Below are 16,160 nucleotides of genomic sequence, written 5' to 3'. Positions count from 1 at the left end.
TTAAAATCTTAAATTGAACCAATCTTGAACGTAATTCGCGTGACATTTTTTTTCAGATTCCTGAGGATGCCATTCCATTCCTCCACTGTAAAGTTGAGATTTAAGTCCATTTCCCACGTTCTTTTGAGGGACAGTGTGTTAGGATCAGAAGCTAATAAAAGCATTTTGTAATAAGCTGATGCCTCTTGTCCACGCCCAAAGGTTTTTTTTATTTCCTCCAGAAAGTCGCAGCTTAAAGGGAACTTTGCGAATGAACCACATGTATTGGCCATCAAATGTCTTAGTTGTAGATATTTCCAAAATTCCTGTCTAGGTAAATCAAATTCTTCTGCAAGTTTTCCATATGATTTAAATAGACTATTTTCGTAAAGATCCCCCAACACTGTTATACCTTTCTGAAACCAGAGCTTCCAAAAGAAGGGTAGTTTAGCAATAGAAAGTTTGGGGTTATACCAAATACCAGCAGATTGGTTAAGATATGGATCAAATTTGAATAATTTGGACATTCTTTTCCATACTTCTTTCAAATGAGAAAGTACTGGATGTGATTGGATACGGGGGGACAAATTAGTTGATAAGCTATATAATGGTGTAAATGGCGAGCAAGCAGTACTTTCAATGGAAAACCAAGGAGGCGCTTTCTCAGGGGGAAAGAGCCGGCTCTCTAAAAGGAGCCGGAAATCCCATCACTACTTCAAAAGCCTTCAGTTAGGCACATGGCTATTTTGAAAGACACATTAGCTGTTAGTGGTGTCTTAGAGTATGTATGCCACAGTTCTATATTGAACCTTAAGTTGTCCCTGATTTGTTCAGAGGTAGTATGAGTGTGTGATAGAAAATGCATTCATAGACTGCCTGAATGTGTGTGTGTGAATGGGTTTATGTACTATAGCTTGTATTAAAAGCTACTTTCAGTGCTCTTTCAAACTAGAAAAGTGCTAAATAATGACAAGTTAATCACAAGTGGTATTGTATTGAACACTGAGTCTGGAACATTTAAAAAACGATCCCATTTATTTTGGATTTTGTGCACACTGACATGAGTAAGCTGAACATTTACTGAAATTTGTGAATCTAAAGCAAAACTTGTATAGGGCAAGCTTTACTTTAAGAATGATTTTCGCTACATAATATAAAAAGCCAAAATTAAAAAGGTGTTTACTGAAGGCTTTTTGCCTGAGAGAAATTTACTCTCTCAAACCATTCCTTCATTAGCTTTTGTTTTTCTGTAGACAAAGAGAAGGTATCCTAGTGCAAAGAAGATGAGGATGATGGAGAGGCAGAGGATGCCTTTCCAGGGCCCTATGGGCAGGGCCTTCATCACTACAGGGTTTTCGGCTGGAACTAGATTGGTCAGGTTTAGCATGTAACCCAAAGCCCAGCCTACAGATGCTCCTCCGGCCTACAGAAACACAAGAAGAGGTGCAGTGATATCACATCATATTGTGGATTCTATCAGTTTCTAAATTCCATCAAATCATTTCGTTTCACCTCTCACCTTTTTTTCAAAAGAAATAGAAGGAAGGGAAACCTCGTTAAAATGGTAGCCCTGTGTTAAGAGCACCTGGACGAAATTGGAGACGGCGCAGACATTCTTCATGTATTTCGTATCCTGCTTTGTCCTATTCGTCATCTATAAGTGAAAATACAATGTGTGAGGTTTTGTATTATGTTATTTAAAGCTCGTCATAATCAGAGATTTTATCAATCCCAGAGAGAAATTGAGTTGTCAAAGCCAGAAATATACAACAAACATCAAGCACGCATAAAAAACAAGTGTAGAAACAGAGATATTGATAGATATATAATAGATAATATATGTAGATATATGTCGACAGTGACTTTAGAGCCTTCAAGTAACATGGTGAAGAATTGGTGGCTTGTTTGCTGGATTTACAAATCAACACGTGTCAAAGTCTTTATGGACAGTACCTCAGAGATGCTCATGCTGCAGACGCGCCGGACAGCCTCTGCGGTTTGATTAGGAGACGTCATATCCATGTTGGTGAGGGTAGAGATGTATTTGTGAGTGAAGTAGAAAGCAGAGAATGCCTGTGGAGAAGAAAGAATAGTGCAGTGATGAAGGTTAAGTATCCCCCTGCTGCTTTGACTGAATTTCTGTTTTTGAAGACAGAATTAAAAATGTGACCTGTAACCACAAAGGAAGCATTAGTACCATCCATTAGGTCCTGATACAAATGCCTGTAATGCATCCATCTTTAGTGTTTAGGAGTATTTTCAATCATCAATCAATCAATGTGTGTGTGTGTGTGTGTGTGTGTGTGTGTGTGTGTGTGTGTGTGTGGGTGTGTGTGTGTGGGTGTGTGTGTGCGTGTGTGTGTGTGTGTGTGTGTGTGTGTAAAGAAGAAAGGATATCAGAAAGCAAAAATCAGTGCTCATTCAGTGAAGAGCATACTGCACTATTATTGACCTGGAACTGAGGAAATACTGACTAGAACACTGGTTTCTACTGCTTTGTCAAGATTAAAAACCTGGTCATTCCCAAAGTCAAGATTGCTGCGGCAAAAACAACAACAACACTAAAATCTCATAGGCACACTAAATCTCAAGTCTTCACCCTAATCCAGGAGAAAGTGATGTATTTTCTTGAATAAAATGCATTAAAAACATAAGGAATACAGCCTGTTGGCTATTAATTGTTAATGCTATCCAGTCATATGCATAAATCAGTATTAAGGCCAACGTGGGACCGAGCCTACCACCAGGGCACAAACTTCAAAACAAAAGCCATATATTTAGGTCAGAGTAATAAGACATATTGCAAACTAATCACCTCATATTACCAGTTTAATTAATTTCATATAGATAAATACATTAAATATTTAATTGTATATGCTTGTGAGTAATTTCAGATTTATCTTCTGTTATCACTGCAGTGCACCTGCAGTACCTTCATCGTCCACCAGTGGGCCCACATTTCACTGGTAAAAGAGGTGTTGTATCTGAACTTTTTTTATTGTCATTGTACAATTTCTTGCACATCGAAATTAGGTAGCAAGACCACAAAGTGCAAAAGTCTATTTTTAAAAAAGTAAAGAAAACAATATACAAACAAGAATATATATCTAACTAGTGTATAATATTCTAACTCTATATATATACACGGTGTATGAGTCACAGAAACATTGTGGGTGTGTGTACAAGGGCAGTAATATAATATATAGATAAGGGTGAAAGGGAGGTCATTGGTCATTTAGGATGGGGATGGTAATTGCACATCTGCCAGAATATTGCACAGAGAACAAAATATTGCACAGAAAAAGGGGAAGACCAAAATATTGCACATGGAATAGAGGCAACATAGTCAACAGCAGCGACAGAGTGACTGATATGTAATAAAGTGAATGCCGGATTCCTGTGATTTTATCCAAATGTTTTCTTGAAACTTTCCAGCTCTTTAAGTCTTGTGTGCTTGTCTGTATAACTTTTTATGTGCGAGTAAGTCTCTTAGGCAAAAATTGCAGAAAGTGTGCATAAGGGATTCAAAATATCTACCAGAGAGCTCTCATACACGTGGCGATTTCGGTGTAGAACATCTGGAAAACTGTTCAAACATCTGTTCAAACTGTGTCCACATAGGAAGCAATTCACTCGTTCCATATCTTTAAAGTTGGTGGCTGTTCGCTAATGAACATTCCAGGGTCTGGTTGCATAGCTGTTTGATGCAATTACTACCACACTACCACTGACTCTCTCCTTCTTTTCTGTCTGTGTCTGTGTGTGTCTGTCTGTGGGCATGTTTTCTGTTGACAGTGTGTTTGCCATTGGACAGCCTGTATTATCTCTGTCTCTTAACCTCCGATTCAAAGATAGCAATTTTACTTTAACAATCTGTAAATAAACCTGTTGAATGTTTTAACAGTGCTTTGTGAAGGCGTTTGGATGGAGGGTTCCAGGGGATCATTGAGATTATCCTAGATGAAAAAAGAAAAGAGGCAGGGTACATGCTGGATAGGTTGCCACACCATCAGAGAGCAGGGAGGAAGCTATTCAGCATCACATTCATACTAACAGCAGGTTAAGATATCTCAATTAACCTACCATGCATAGGTTTTAACTGATCACTCAGAAAACATGCACACAAAAACCCAGCTGACCTAGAGCTTCTTTTCTATGAATTATGAATGCTAATAATTGTGCGGGAAAAAACAGTAGAATTAGAACCTAAGAACTAAAGAAAACTCACTGTAATCAATACAATGAGCAATCCAAGAACAAAGAATTAAAAATGATACCCAAAATTGAGTCTACGTTATGCTTCTATGCTTTTTTGCCTCAATATAGGATATTTTAGACAACATCTAAAAGCCTCTCACCATGAATCTTCCTCTCAAGCTGGGCTGAAAGACTCCATTAAAGGAGCACTTGGAGTATTTGCAATTCTCAAAGGAGAATATCTTCTTTACATTCTCTAAGCAGTTTTGGTAGTCCCCTGTGCCCACAACGTTTACATTCATTTCCAGGTCAATCTTGTCTGGTTTGGAGTCCACAGTACACGGAGAATCAAAGACGTCCTTCCCCAGGATGACAGATTCGTTGAACTGCTTTGGATAGCAGGGGTGGGACACTGTGCTGTTTGGATAGTTATCCTTAAAGTTAGAAGATTAAAATTTTATTAGAAAACATTTTTTAATAATTTACAAAGATCATTTCACCATATTGAAGCAACAAAGCCATCCATAACACAGACACTGCATTGTTCTAAGGTTCCTTGTAGCAACAGCTCTGATTTTCCTAAAACTGGTAAAGACTGGTTATTTAATTTGGTTAATGAGCTAGCAGTTCTCCTGTCCAATCTTTATGGCAAGCTTTCATCTCTCTCTTAGCAAGAATGTAACAATATGATCCCAAAATGTAACAAATGTGAACTTAATCCATTTAGTAAGCTTAATGGAGATGTGTTCCAAACATCCTTATTGCTTAGTAGGACTGCAGCAAGACAATAAAATGTTTACATATGTTGTTTTATATGGTCTTGCTATCTGAACTTCTCAGTTGTTGAGAAGATACAGAATCATTATAACAAACAGGGATTATTACATGGGTGCCATTAACAGTTAGAGTCTTTTAACTTGTTGAACAGTACCTTAATGAGATGAGCCAGCAGTTTCCTTAAATACTGGTCTTGGCCGTAACACAGGAAGCTCTGGGTGTATAGTCTGTAGGTTTTTCCAAAAAGCTTCAACTCCATTGTGTTACTTTTATTCTCCACCTTTTCAGAGGTCTCAAAAGTAATCTGAGTAGATGCTCCTCCTAAATCCAAAGCTCCAATTGTCTCTCTGCCTGGATTCATCCAGTGACCTACAAAACCATACTGGGTAATAACAAAGGACACCACAGTGGAATTAGAATCGCTTAGAATCAACCAATAACATTCAATGAAAACGTTTAGGGAAAAATGACCAAAGCACTCGAATGCTCTAAAACTGTAAGAGAAATTTAGATCTAAAATAGCTGTTTGGCTTCACTTGTAAATGGAAAAGAGGCCACATCCCCACCTAAACATGCAACTCATGCATCATAAAATACCTACATGTAATTTTCAACTGGGACGCTTCCAGCACTTGGCATCTTCATGTACACCAGTCAATCCATCACATTTCTAACATGGTGCTTAATTAAAAATGTTAACTAGATCCTGAACTCAGTTTTCATTATGTTGTTAATAATACTCACTGTAAGTAAGTTAACAGTCACAAACAAGATACTCAGCTAAGTACAAGTAAAATTATTAGTTAATAAGTCAGTTTAAGTAATAAATATCTAACTTGGAAAATAGGTGAAGCGATTTACTGAAACATATACAGGCTAAAACAAACAATTCTAACAGGCTTGAGCATGAATACTTAGGATGACTATCTTTAATCATCAGTACAGCCTGAAATCTCTTAGGAGAGCTTTTTTGTAATTTCTGTAGTCTTCAGGAATAGGACAATAGACAATAAAACAATAAAAGGACAATATAAAAACTCTTCTTTAGGTGATGGCTGTTATTAGTCCCTTTCTAGAAATTTCAACTTTTGATTGCTTACTCCATCAGACCTGTTGCCCCTATTTTTCATTGCAGATCTTGTGCAATGTGACACATCTCATCTTTTTTCCCTGTTACCCTTCTTTAAGAATGGCTTGTAATGGCTTTGTATTTCTTTTTTGCAACTTTAATTTTTATTAGCTTTAGTTAGTATTGAAAAAATACAGTAAAGAAAATTACAAACAAACAGTCTGGAGTTTACATTTCTTTTCTCACATGCAAATCTCTTTTTATGTCGTGTTTTTGGTGCCACTTAAAAATGTTTTCCACTTCCTCCATTGTCTGTCATACTTACACCCCATCAGTCTAATATTGAAAGTAATTTCTGAGATACCTTCTGCAATCCTAATCCAATCTTGTTGAATGGGAGGGTCTGGGTGTAACCAGTTCTTTGTGATTGCTTTCTTTGTTGTGGCTAGGATTATTTTTACTAGATACATGCCCTCCTTTTATACCAGTTCCTTTATGTTTCCAAGGTACATCATTTGACTGGTGTTTGGGAGTGCATAACCCAGAATATTATCCATGGTCATTTTAAGGTCTTCCCAATACTTTTTTATTTTTATGCACTTCCAAAATATATGTGGGTAATCAGCTTCTGTTTCTCCATACAGTCTCCAACATTTATTTATTCATGCTATCTAATCAGCACCTTGACATGCCACACCTGTTATCTCTCACTAACACAGATTTAGACAGATTTGTGAACAATATTTGACAGTCATGGGTCATTTGTGTATGTAGAAAATGTTTCAGATCTTTAAGTTCAGCTCATGGAAAATGGGAGAAAAATCAAAAGTGTTGCGTTTATATTTTTGTTCAGTGTATGTACAGATATGGGCTATGTCCAAAACAAATAATAACAATAACAATAAAAACATCTATGTGATTATAAATTAATATTTTAATCAGAAGCTACTATTTAAGTTTATGTTTAAAGACACTGACCCTTTCAGTTCTAATCATATCCTAAAATTGTTGCACAGAGTATAAAAAAACAAAACCTTTCATGTTTCATGAGTTTGTGAGGCAGTGCACTCTGCTATCCAGCTGCCTTGCATGTTAACAGAAAAAGCAGAAATTCATCAGAGAGACAGAACTTACCTTGACAAAGTTTTCCAGTAAGTAGTTAACAGTGACCCAGCCAAATACCCCTTCTGCCTGCCCGCTCAGAATTATTGACTCTTTGAATTTGAAAGGGTAGGACTGGAGTTTGTTTTCCACTTCCTTCATTACACGCTGCGACTTTGAGGCATTGGTGATGCTATCAATACATTGGTTAAATGAAGCAATTGTAAGACTTTCTGAATTCATTTCAATACAGATATTAATCACTGATGGAGTTTGTGGTGAATTATTAACCACTACTACTAACCTCAGGAGCCTCATGCCTGCAGTCGCTCCCAAACAGAGTGGAGTTTGATGGTGTCTGAATTTGGGGATATACGTCAAAGCTTGTTCCAAGCACTTCTCGAGACTCTTTGCTGCACCACTAGGGTTGTCGGCATAGCTTGATATCCCACCACCTGGACAAGAAGAAAAAGTAACTCTAATTGTTTAAGAACCTGATCTAAGGCTGCACTTTCTTGTCTTGGAGTCATCCACTGGTGTTTCTAAGGAAACATTGATAACAAGGTCAATAAAAGGGGAACAGCTGGTACTTACTAAGCTAGCAAAGAATGTCTGGTGAGGAAGTGGACCACTTAAGTCTTACACAACACATACAATTTGAATATCCTTAACGGCACTGGATATTTTTCTATAGGGTGAAATTGTGGAAGTGAAAGTGAGAGTGTCCTCACCAGTGGAACCTTCTGGGGTTAAATGGTCAGTTCTAGAGGCTTGCAAACATTTTCCACTTAACACCAGCAACATTTCTATAAATAGTTTTGGTATTGCTTAGCAATAATTTGAGAAATATTTGTGATCCGTTACATATTCCATATGTAAGGGTATGACTCCCCCTATGTTGTGGCGACACTCTGGCTAACCCGGCCATGCTCCACAGCTTAAGTATAAAACAGGTGTGCAGATGTGAAACTGGTGATTGAGTTTTGAGTGCCCTCCCTTTGAGCCTCTGGAGAACACTGAGATAAAGTGGCTATCACTTAAAAACCTCCCTCCATAAAATCTGCCAAAAGAGTTAGTGAACTCCAGGCACTATCGGTCCACAGTGAGTGTTGCAGGTGATTCCCGGATGGGAAGGGGGTGGAAGCTCCCCTTCCCTCGGTTGTGTGGGCCCACTTGGCCCATGGGGTGGCCACCTCTTGGGTCATGTGCGGCGGCAGCATGGTCCTCAGCTACCACCTTTACGCAGTTTTATCTCTTGAACGTGGCAGCCAGCCTGTCTTTTGGGTGCTGGGTGCCCATCAGCAGTAGCCGTTGTTCCTTGGTCAGCCTAGCAACTTGAGGGCTGACCATGAGTGGCTGCTCACTTGCGATCCTTGCGTCTTGCAGGACTCGCTCACGTAAGTCTTGCATCTGGCAGACTGAAGCCTCTGCCCCCTGGCTCGGCCATTGCGTCTGGCGTGGCCTTGACTGGGGTGGCATGTATATATGTACATTTGAAAATTGTTCTTTTGGTACACTTTCTGGGTTTTCGGCTGCGCTGTCTCCTTGCGGGGTGTCTTTAAGAGTTACCCCATACATATGGAATGTGTAACGGAGTGGAGAGATAGTTTCTCACTCAGTGAACCAAGGTTACAATGTAACTGTAGGTATGAGAGAGGCCTGATAGCTGAAGGCTCTGCCTCTCATTATACTTTTAGAAACTAAAAGTTAGATTTCATTCTGAGCAGTGGCGGTCCTAGCCTGTTTGGCGCCCTGGGCGAACACTCCCTCTAGTGCTAGCATGTGCTCTATTTGGAAGCAGCCGGCCCCCCTCCCCTTTCGACGGGTTGTGTGTGAGACTTTAAATCATCAAACTGTAAGTTATACATTTTAAATTGTTATTGCTCCCTTTACTCCTGGTCCTAAAGTGTATATTTATTTTCTTACTCTTCTTATATTTATTGTTTGTTTACTTGCACTGCTGTAACTGGAGCTTCGTCGTCTCGTCTCTCTATATACTGGACTGTATGTAGCGGAGATGACAATAAAGTTTACTTTGACTTCAGCAGCGAGCAGGCCCACCGAGGGCTCTCACGCTCACTTTTCGCGTATAGAATTTCGAAAAACGTCGGTGCAAATTATAAGTCTGTATCATAATGTCTGGTGATTTCGTGTTTTTTGGTTTATTTTTATTTTGTTTTATTTGGCGAGTTGGTTATTAGATGCTGCTCCAGCCAGCCAGAGAATCCCCCTCCCCCCCGCCCTCTCCTCCCTGTGCCGCAAGCAGCAGGCGCACCTCGCAAACGGAGGGCGCCCTTACTCCCAGCAAATGGGCGATAGAAAACCGATCGGTGCCTGTACCATTCCCCATATGCGCTGGCATGACGTCGGGGCAGCATGAGTACGAGCAACTATTTTTATTTTTACTTTTTGCCGATGCCCGTGATGCCGCCCCCCACCACGATGCTGCCCCGGGCAACCGCCCGTATCAAAAACCGCTTCTGATTCTGAGTATATGCTGTTGCCCACATTTACCACTCAAACCACGAGTTAAAGTAATGATTGAGTTCTTATTTGATCAACTTTGTCTTGAACAATGCAAATGAACTCACCTTCTACATTACACTCATCGTGCTGGGTAACGATGCCGGTATTGTTTTGCTTGTCAGCCGGCCATTTGTAGATATACATGGAGGTGTGGGATGAGCCTGCATCCAGAACGATTCCATACTAAAAGAGACAGATATACAGTATAGTAGGTGACCACAGGCAGAGGTAAGCCTCCCAACTTCATCAGGTATTTGTAAGCTATCTCTGTGACCCTCTAATGACTTAACAATCATTCATCTGCTCTTCCAATATACACATGAATCACAGATATATCACAATTATACATATATCATAAATATATATATAAAGTTTTAGACCATGACGTTTGTCAATAACAGCTTCTGATGGGATAGAACATATTGCACAGAAAACTGCATAATGCATACGTCCTAAATCTTAATGTGTGTTAAGCGAGGTTGAGATCTGGTGACTGTGAAGGTAACAGCATAATTCACATTATTTATATCCTCATGAAATCACTCAGTAAGCCCTTGTGTCCTGGGAATGGAGGATTTAGCATCTAAAATAGACGAATCTCATTAGGATAAAATATTTGATCAAACAATAAACATGATCACCCAGAATAAATTTGTATTGAACTACAGACACTCTTCCCTGGAGACAAGTGTCTCCTCTCATATCGCCCAACTTTGGTTTGTTATTGGTCAATAACCGTGGTGCAGTGATTGGATTACACAATCAAGAAATGTTTTTTTTCAGAATATGTAAATAATCAATTAAGGGGAAAAAAAACGAAAATACAAGGAAAAATATAAACAGAAAAGGAAAAAAGGAACAAAACAATTACAGTACAAAACAATGTAACATTTTAATGTTACACTCGATTAGTACAATTAAATATATTTTTAATGATTATTTAAAAGAACAAAAAAACTTTATTACTATCCCAAAGGTTGATTCTGTTCATCTGCACGTTGCGTTTTCAATGTCACTTGGGTGAGTAACAAAACGTTTCTCCCATTGAAGATGCTTCACCTAGATGAACAGAATCAACCTTTGGCATTTACTTACCTGGATGATTGAGCGAGCATCAAGACAGTTTATTTCTATCTTTGTTTTCTTTTTTTACAAACATTTTGTTGTTGTTGTTTTTTGTTTTGTTTATAGAGTTAGGTTAATTGGAAACACTAAATTTCCCGTAGGATGGATGGATGGATTTTTTGTTGACCTTTTCTTAAATATTTCTTTATCTTTAGTGTGTAATTTTTTTATTAGCATTATTTGTAGATATATAACAGCATAAATATGACTTATTACATGTCATTTAAAATTGTGGTAATTTCTAATTGAAAACAATACACTGTTGTCTCATGAAGAGCAATTCTCCTTGAGGTATCTAATTTTTCAGTTGTGCAGTAGCTTAAGAATTAGTGGCCTAATGCGTGTATGGTCTGTATTCTCAACGTCTGCAAGCATAGCCATTTCACACTTTGGAGAGGCAAAGCATGAATTGTGGTAGCTCATGTGGTGGAGCAGGTGCTTGTGTGAATGGGTAAATGAGGCAAGTTGTGTTAAGTGTTTTGAGTGCTCAGAGTAGAAAAGCACTGTAAGAACCAGAACCAGTCCATTTCTCATTTACACAGTGGACCGGTGTGTCTATTACATGCTTTGCATGATATTGAGTTGATACTGCTGCAAACTGCAACTTTTTTGTACACTAACCTACTCATTTTGATAGTTGCATCACTCCAATGTGATAGATAGATAGATAGATAGATAGATAGATAGATAGATATATATAGCGTCTAGAATAATATTTACCATGTTTTCTGGAGGCAGCGCCGTCTCTTTAGCTGGAAGGACCAGCAACAGAATCCCCACAACTGCCACGACGATTAGCACAACCGCCGGTACGGTTTGGGAGCACCGGAGACCCATGCTGAACTCTGCTGCTTATGTTTGCCGCCAATAGTTCCGCGTAAAGGCGCATTAAATAACTATGGCTTTCGTGTGAGCTCCTGGCTTGTTACGCGCATGTTACGGAGTCCCGCTTCCTCTAACTTGTGCCCACACGGGCACTCAGACGTGGTTGAAATGCTGTGTATAGAATATGAGCTTCATTCATGGGAAGCACAAGACAAATGCTTCATAGGGGAGTTTACAGCCTTATCCCGGGCGCTCGAGCACCCCCCAATTTTACATATAGCGCATTTTAGTATTATTTTCTGAATTTGTCTTCAAATTTAATATTTCTGTAACTTTTCTATTGATAGAATGAAAACAGGTGTTATGTCCAGTGTTGTTGATGTCCTCAGGTTACGGTCTCTCACACACAGGCTGGTTTCTTATTAATAATAAGACTTTGTTGCTGCAGCAGAGAACAGATGCAGAGATGCGTGATGCAGTTTCAAACACACTTAACTTAAATAAAGCACATGTTCAAACTATTCTGATAATGCGGGAATGTTGCTGTGACTTATAGTGTGTGCTTATTTTATTTGTTCTCTAAATATCGTCAGAAACATTAGGCAGTGTAGCTTAAATCACCAGAGATTATTAGCTAACTTTAACCTACTGATCCACTACTCTGCTCGGATATCGAGAGTTTCCAGCCATGGAACTGATGTACTTAATTATTTTAGTTAAGTATATTCAGTGTTTGTTTACAGTACAGCTCCAGATCCAGGTGACAGCAGGTCAACTTATGTCACCTGCCTATGTGCAGCTGCAGCCTGTTTTCAGTTTACATCACAGAAATTTGTCTCCTTCAGAAATTTTCTGATGACACGGCCATTATTGGAAGTGTGGATTGGTTGCTTTGTGAGGTGGTTTGAGGTGAACCACCTGCAGCTAAATGTGGTCAAAACAAAGGAGCTGGTGGAAATCTGTCAGCACGAGTCTTCAGGCTTAAACTATAATAAATAAATGTGAAAAACACAGAACAGGGAGCAGCTATCCAAGACACTTATGGATGCATGAACTGGGATGTGAAATTCCTGTCCCTTGGAGAAACTGCAGAGAGCCTGCAACTACAAAAGAGTAGCTAGTTTCAAGGATAATTTCAGTGACTGAACTATTGCCGGTCACTCGTATACATTTATTGTATAATATAAAATATATAAACTAAATCTCTTTGAAACTTAAAGAATCTAATCTTTTGGTTTCTTTTTTTACATCACACTTTATCAAACTGTTGTCTGCTACAGAGATACAAGTATTATACTAGTAGTAATATGGCATCCACCATGTCCTGCTTGCATAATTCTGAAAACATCTTAGTGGTGTGGCGGCGATTGAGCCAACCCTGCAAACCCTGTGGATGGACGATGCAGTGGACAGTGGGAGGAAGCATTCTAAAGCTCTCTTTGCAGAAAAGGCAAACCGCAGGTCTCAGTTGCAGCACCCCATCCATGTCTGATCTTGCTTTGGCAGATTCAGCAACATTGCCAGAGACTTCCTGTAATCTATTACAGTTGTTAAAGAAACGGTCCAGGAACTGGTCACTTGGGATAATCCTGTGTAAACAACTTTAAAAATTAGTTTTTTCCCTTCCTCATTGCTTTTGTTTTAGTCACCCACTGCTGCATTTGGCCCTGGAGTGTCCTCAGGGAGAGAGGAAATTAAGGCAGTAGGCCTAATGGAAGGCCTTTGTCCCATCACCTCATCCATGAGGGTAAACCAGGGCCACGTAGCATTATATTTTATATCAAACAAGTTTTTATTTCATGAATATTGAACTCTTTTTTTTAAAAAAAAAACTGGTGGTATTACATTTGCTATTGTTGTGACAAATGACCTCGTCTGTGCATTAGGCAGAAAACAGTATGGTGCTGTTTAAAAAAAATCCAAACTGGGTCTGTAACGCTGTAAAATGTCTTTGAATTTCAGGTGCTCCTGTTAGAAACATACGTACCTACGAGAACTGAAAAGATCCAAATCACAGCCAATTTTTCCATGTTTCCAGAGGAGACATGTGATGTTTGCTGGGACTTAGCTGTGAGGGGTCTGATGCTCACAGCTGGACTCAGGAGGCTCACGTCACATTAACTTCACTCCTAAGGCTCTTCATCAGAGCTGTGTGTTATGACTCTAGTTTGTATCCTAACGAAGGTGTGTAGCTCCCTCTGGTGGATGTTGTGGAGTATTTTGTTGTCTTTGCTCCAAAGGTTTTTATACAGTTCTGGTGTTCCCTGTCACTGTGGGCTTGACAGCACAGCAGTACACAGCAGAGTCATTAAATCCAGAGCTCTCCAGATCTACACTTTTCTTAGTTTGGTCAATGTGAGCCGAGAAACCCGACACAGTTTGATGAACTGATCCTCCCTCCATGATGTAGAGCAGGAACTCTGGTCTGGATCTCTGGTATTGTCGGTACCACTGGATGTTGTTTATAAGACCATCATATATACAGGTCAGGTTGATGGATCCTCCTTCTGCAACCGCTTCATGAAATAGAAAAGCAATAGCCAAATGGGGAAAGAATGACATAAACAGAAGAATTGACACAAAAGCATGAGAAAAGTTAAACTGAGGGAAAAACTAAGCTCAAACAGTCTTGATGCATGCTCAATTATGCAGGTAAGAAAATCCCAAAAGGTTCATTCTGTGGAAAAGCAGTGCAAAAACGTTTCATCAAAGACCCAAGATCATGATGGGCTTAAATGTCAGGCAAAGTAATGTCAAAGTGTAACTGATTTGATCAGGCCCATTGGAAGATAAATAGGGAGAACTTAACTCTTGACATCCACCAGAGGGAGGCACAGTCTAATACCTGAAAGGCACCTTTGATGAGACTTCTTATAGCATTTAGTGTGATTCGACTTATGTGCAGGAATTTCTTTAGATACAGATTGCAGAATATTACAACTCTTCCGTTAGTTAATTAGTTTCAAGGGCTCATGGTAATATGAGAAAAACCATACATGTATACTTAAGTATGAGTTGTAGTTGCATGATATGCAATAGTGCGTTTATTGATAGTTGGTGACCTTTTCATGAGTCACCTGACAACATTTAGTTTCACTGACAGTAACAACAACAATAAACATTTAAAATACCATCACACAACATACAATACACTTGATAATATGTCAACATTCCCGGGAAAATAGCTTGGCAACACCTTGGCATCATTTATAATTGTAAAATGTTTTTCAGAATTAATTTAAGATATCTTTAAGGAGCCTTTCCTCAGCAGGTCAAGAAGTAGATTTAAGCAAATTAAAGCTGGACTGTCACATCTACCAAATGTGTCTGTACTGAACTGTAGATGACACGGCAGTTTGTTTTGTCTCTGTGGTTGGTAGGGGTGTGTGTGGTAGTGGTGGGGATGATTACATGAACAGAACTTCAAGGGGTGACACAAATGGCCATGAGGTGAAGAGGTCAGCAACATAATTCTGAAATGCACAGATAAATCAGAAGTGTCCAGGCACGGTGTCCAACCAGCCACCTGATGTTTCCTTTCCAAACACCCACTCCTCCCCCAACAGAGCTGCTACACTGTAAAAAATGTACTGCTTCAAGGCTGCACATATTACTGCCACATGCAAGAGCAGTGGAAGAAGAAATTCTTCTAGTATTCAGGAATAAACCCCCCCCCCCCCCCCCCCCCCCCCCCCCCCCCCACACACACACACACACACACAAAAACAAGCCTTAATTTTGCTGCAAGCTTCTTCGTCTGTTATCTTTTGTTGTTATTGGTGGTTTAATTGTATATTTCCTGACCTGTGCTAATCATATGGTTTTTGTTTCAGTAGTGCTCACCTGGAGCTCTTACTTGTAACTACAGTTGCAGCTGTTGCGCTACTGCTGCAGGTGAGAGGTGGTGATTGCAAACATCCATCAAACTTCTCAAGAATGAAGTCGCCGGTTCTTACGAGGGAGACTTTAGCTGTCTCAGAGAAAACTTGTTTGCTAAATACTCTAATTACAGCTTTTGTGTCATTTAAACAGTGTTAAACCATTTAGTGGCATAAATGAAAAGACTATTTTTGTTCACTATAGTAACTAAAAGTATATTTAAGCATACATAAACAAATATGTACCCTATGTCCTCTGTAATGGGCGAGTCAACCAGATCAAATCTTTGCACAGACATCACGACACATACAGCAATTATTAACATCTATATGTAATTTAAAAACATTTATTACAAAGAGCAATTCTTCTGTTTTTCTTATCAGAACTGTGATGTTACATTATGTTCAGTTTGCGTCATCTGTGTGTAAATTAACAGTCATCAAAGTTTGTATACGTTCTGTTGCTTTGGTCCTGAAGCAAACAGGACACATGAAATAGGCTGACGGAAGCAAAGTTTCACAAGAGCAGTTTGGTTCATCCACGCTGTGAACACTAACTTAAATAAATGACTAAATAAACAGAAGTGAAGCTAGACGAACAGATGATGACCTTTGACTTCTTTGTTTCTCTGATACAGAGACTACTCTTATTGTCTACAGTGCCAATAAGAAGTATTTTTCCC

At 39.2% G+C, this 16,160-nt stretch overlaps 2 protein-coding genes across 3 annotated transcripts in view; one reads left to right on the top strand and one right to left on the bottom strand.

Annotated features, from left to right (window-relative positions):
• The window catches only part of LOC146375579 (negative elongation factor B-like), a 51,644-nt gene that overhangs the window by 4,628 nt on the left and 30,856 nt on the right, over positions 1–16,160 (top strand). The gene's annotated exons all lie outside the window — the stretch shown is intronic.
• On the bottom strand, positions 996–11,722 carry LOC146375580 (ectonucleoside triphosphate diphosphohydrolase 2-like). Its single transcript, XM_084947145.1, has 9 exons — positions 11,495–11,722; positions 9,715–9,832; positions 7,428–7,578; positions 7,157–7,316; positions 5,108–5,335; positions 4,338–4,610; positions 1,933–2,052; positions 1,499–1,633; positions 996–1,402 (listed from the first exon to the last, which is right to left on the bottom strand). Exons 1-9 carry the CDS (start codon positions 11,609–11,611, stop codon positions 1,196–1,198), a joined length of 1,509 nt encoding a protein of 502 aa, XP_084803271.1. The 5' UTR covers positions 11,612–11,722; the 3' UTR covers positions 996–1,195.

The sequence above is a fragment of the Perissodus microlepis genome, chromosome 12 (genome assembly GCF_051167445.1).
Source record: "Perissodus microlepis isolate ML-2025 ecotype Zambia chromosome 12, ASM5116744v1, whole genome shotgun sequence".
NCBI lineage: Eukaryota > Metazoa > Chordata > Actinopteri > Cichliformes > Cichlidae > Perissodus > Perissodus microlepis.
This window is presented reverse-complemented; position numbering and strand designations above follow the sequence as displayed.

What these genes read in the sequence shown, in the direction of transcription:
- LOC146375580 (XM_084947145.1), bottom strand. Translation starts at nt 11,611, where the DNA reads ATGGGTCTCCGGTGCTCCCAAACCGTACCGGCGGTTGTGCTAATCGTC. An exon ending in CGATGAGTGTAATGTAGAAG is followed by an intron (nt 7,579 to 9,714) that starts GTGAGTTCATTT and finishes CTTCTTGTCCAG; the next exon opens with GTGGTGGGATATCAAGCTAT. An exon ending in TACTGGAAAACTTTGTCAAG is followed by an intron (nt 5,336 to 7,156) that starts GTAAGTTCTGTC and finishes GTTATTACCCAG; the next exon opens with TATGGTTTTGTAGGTCACTG.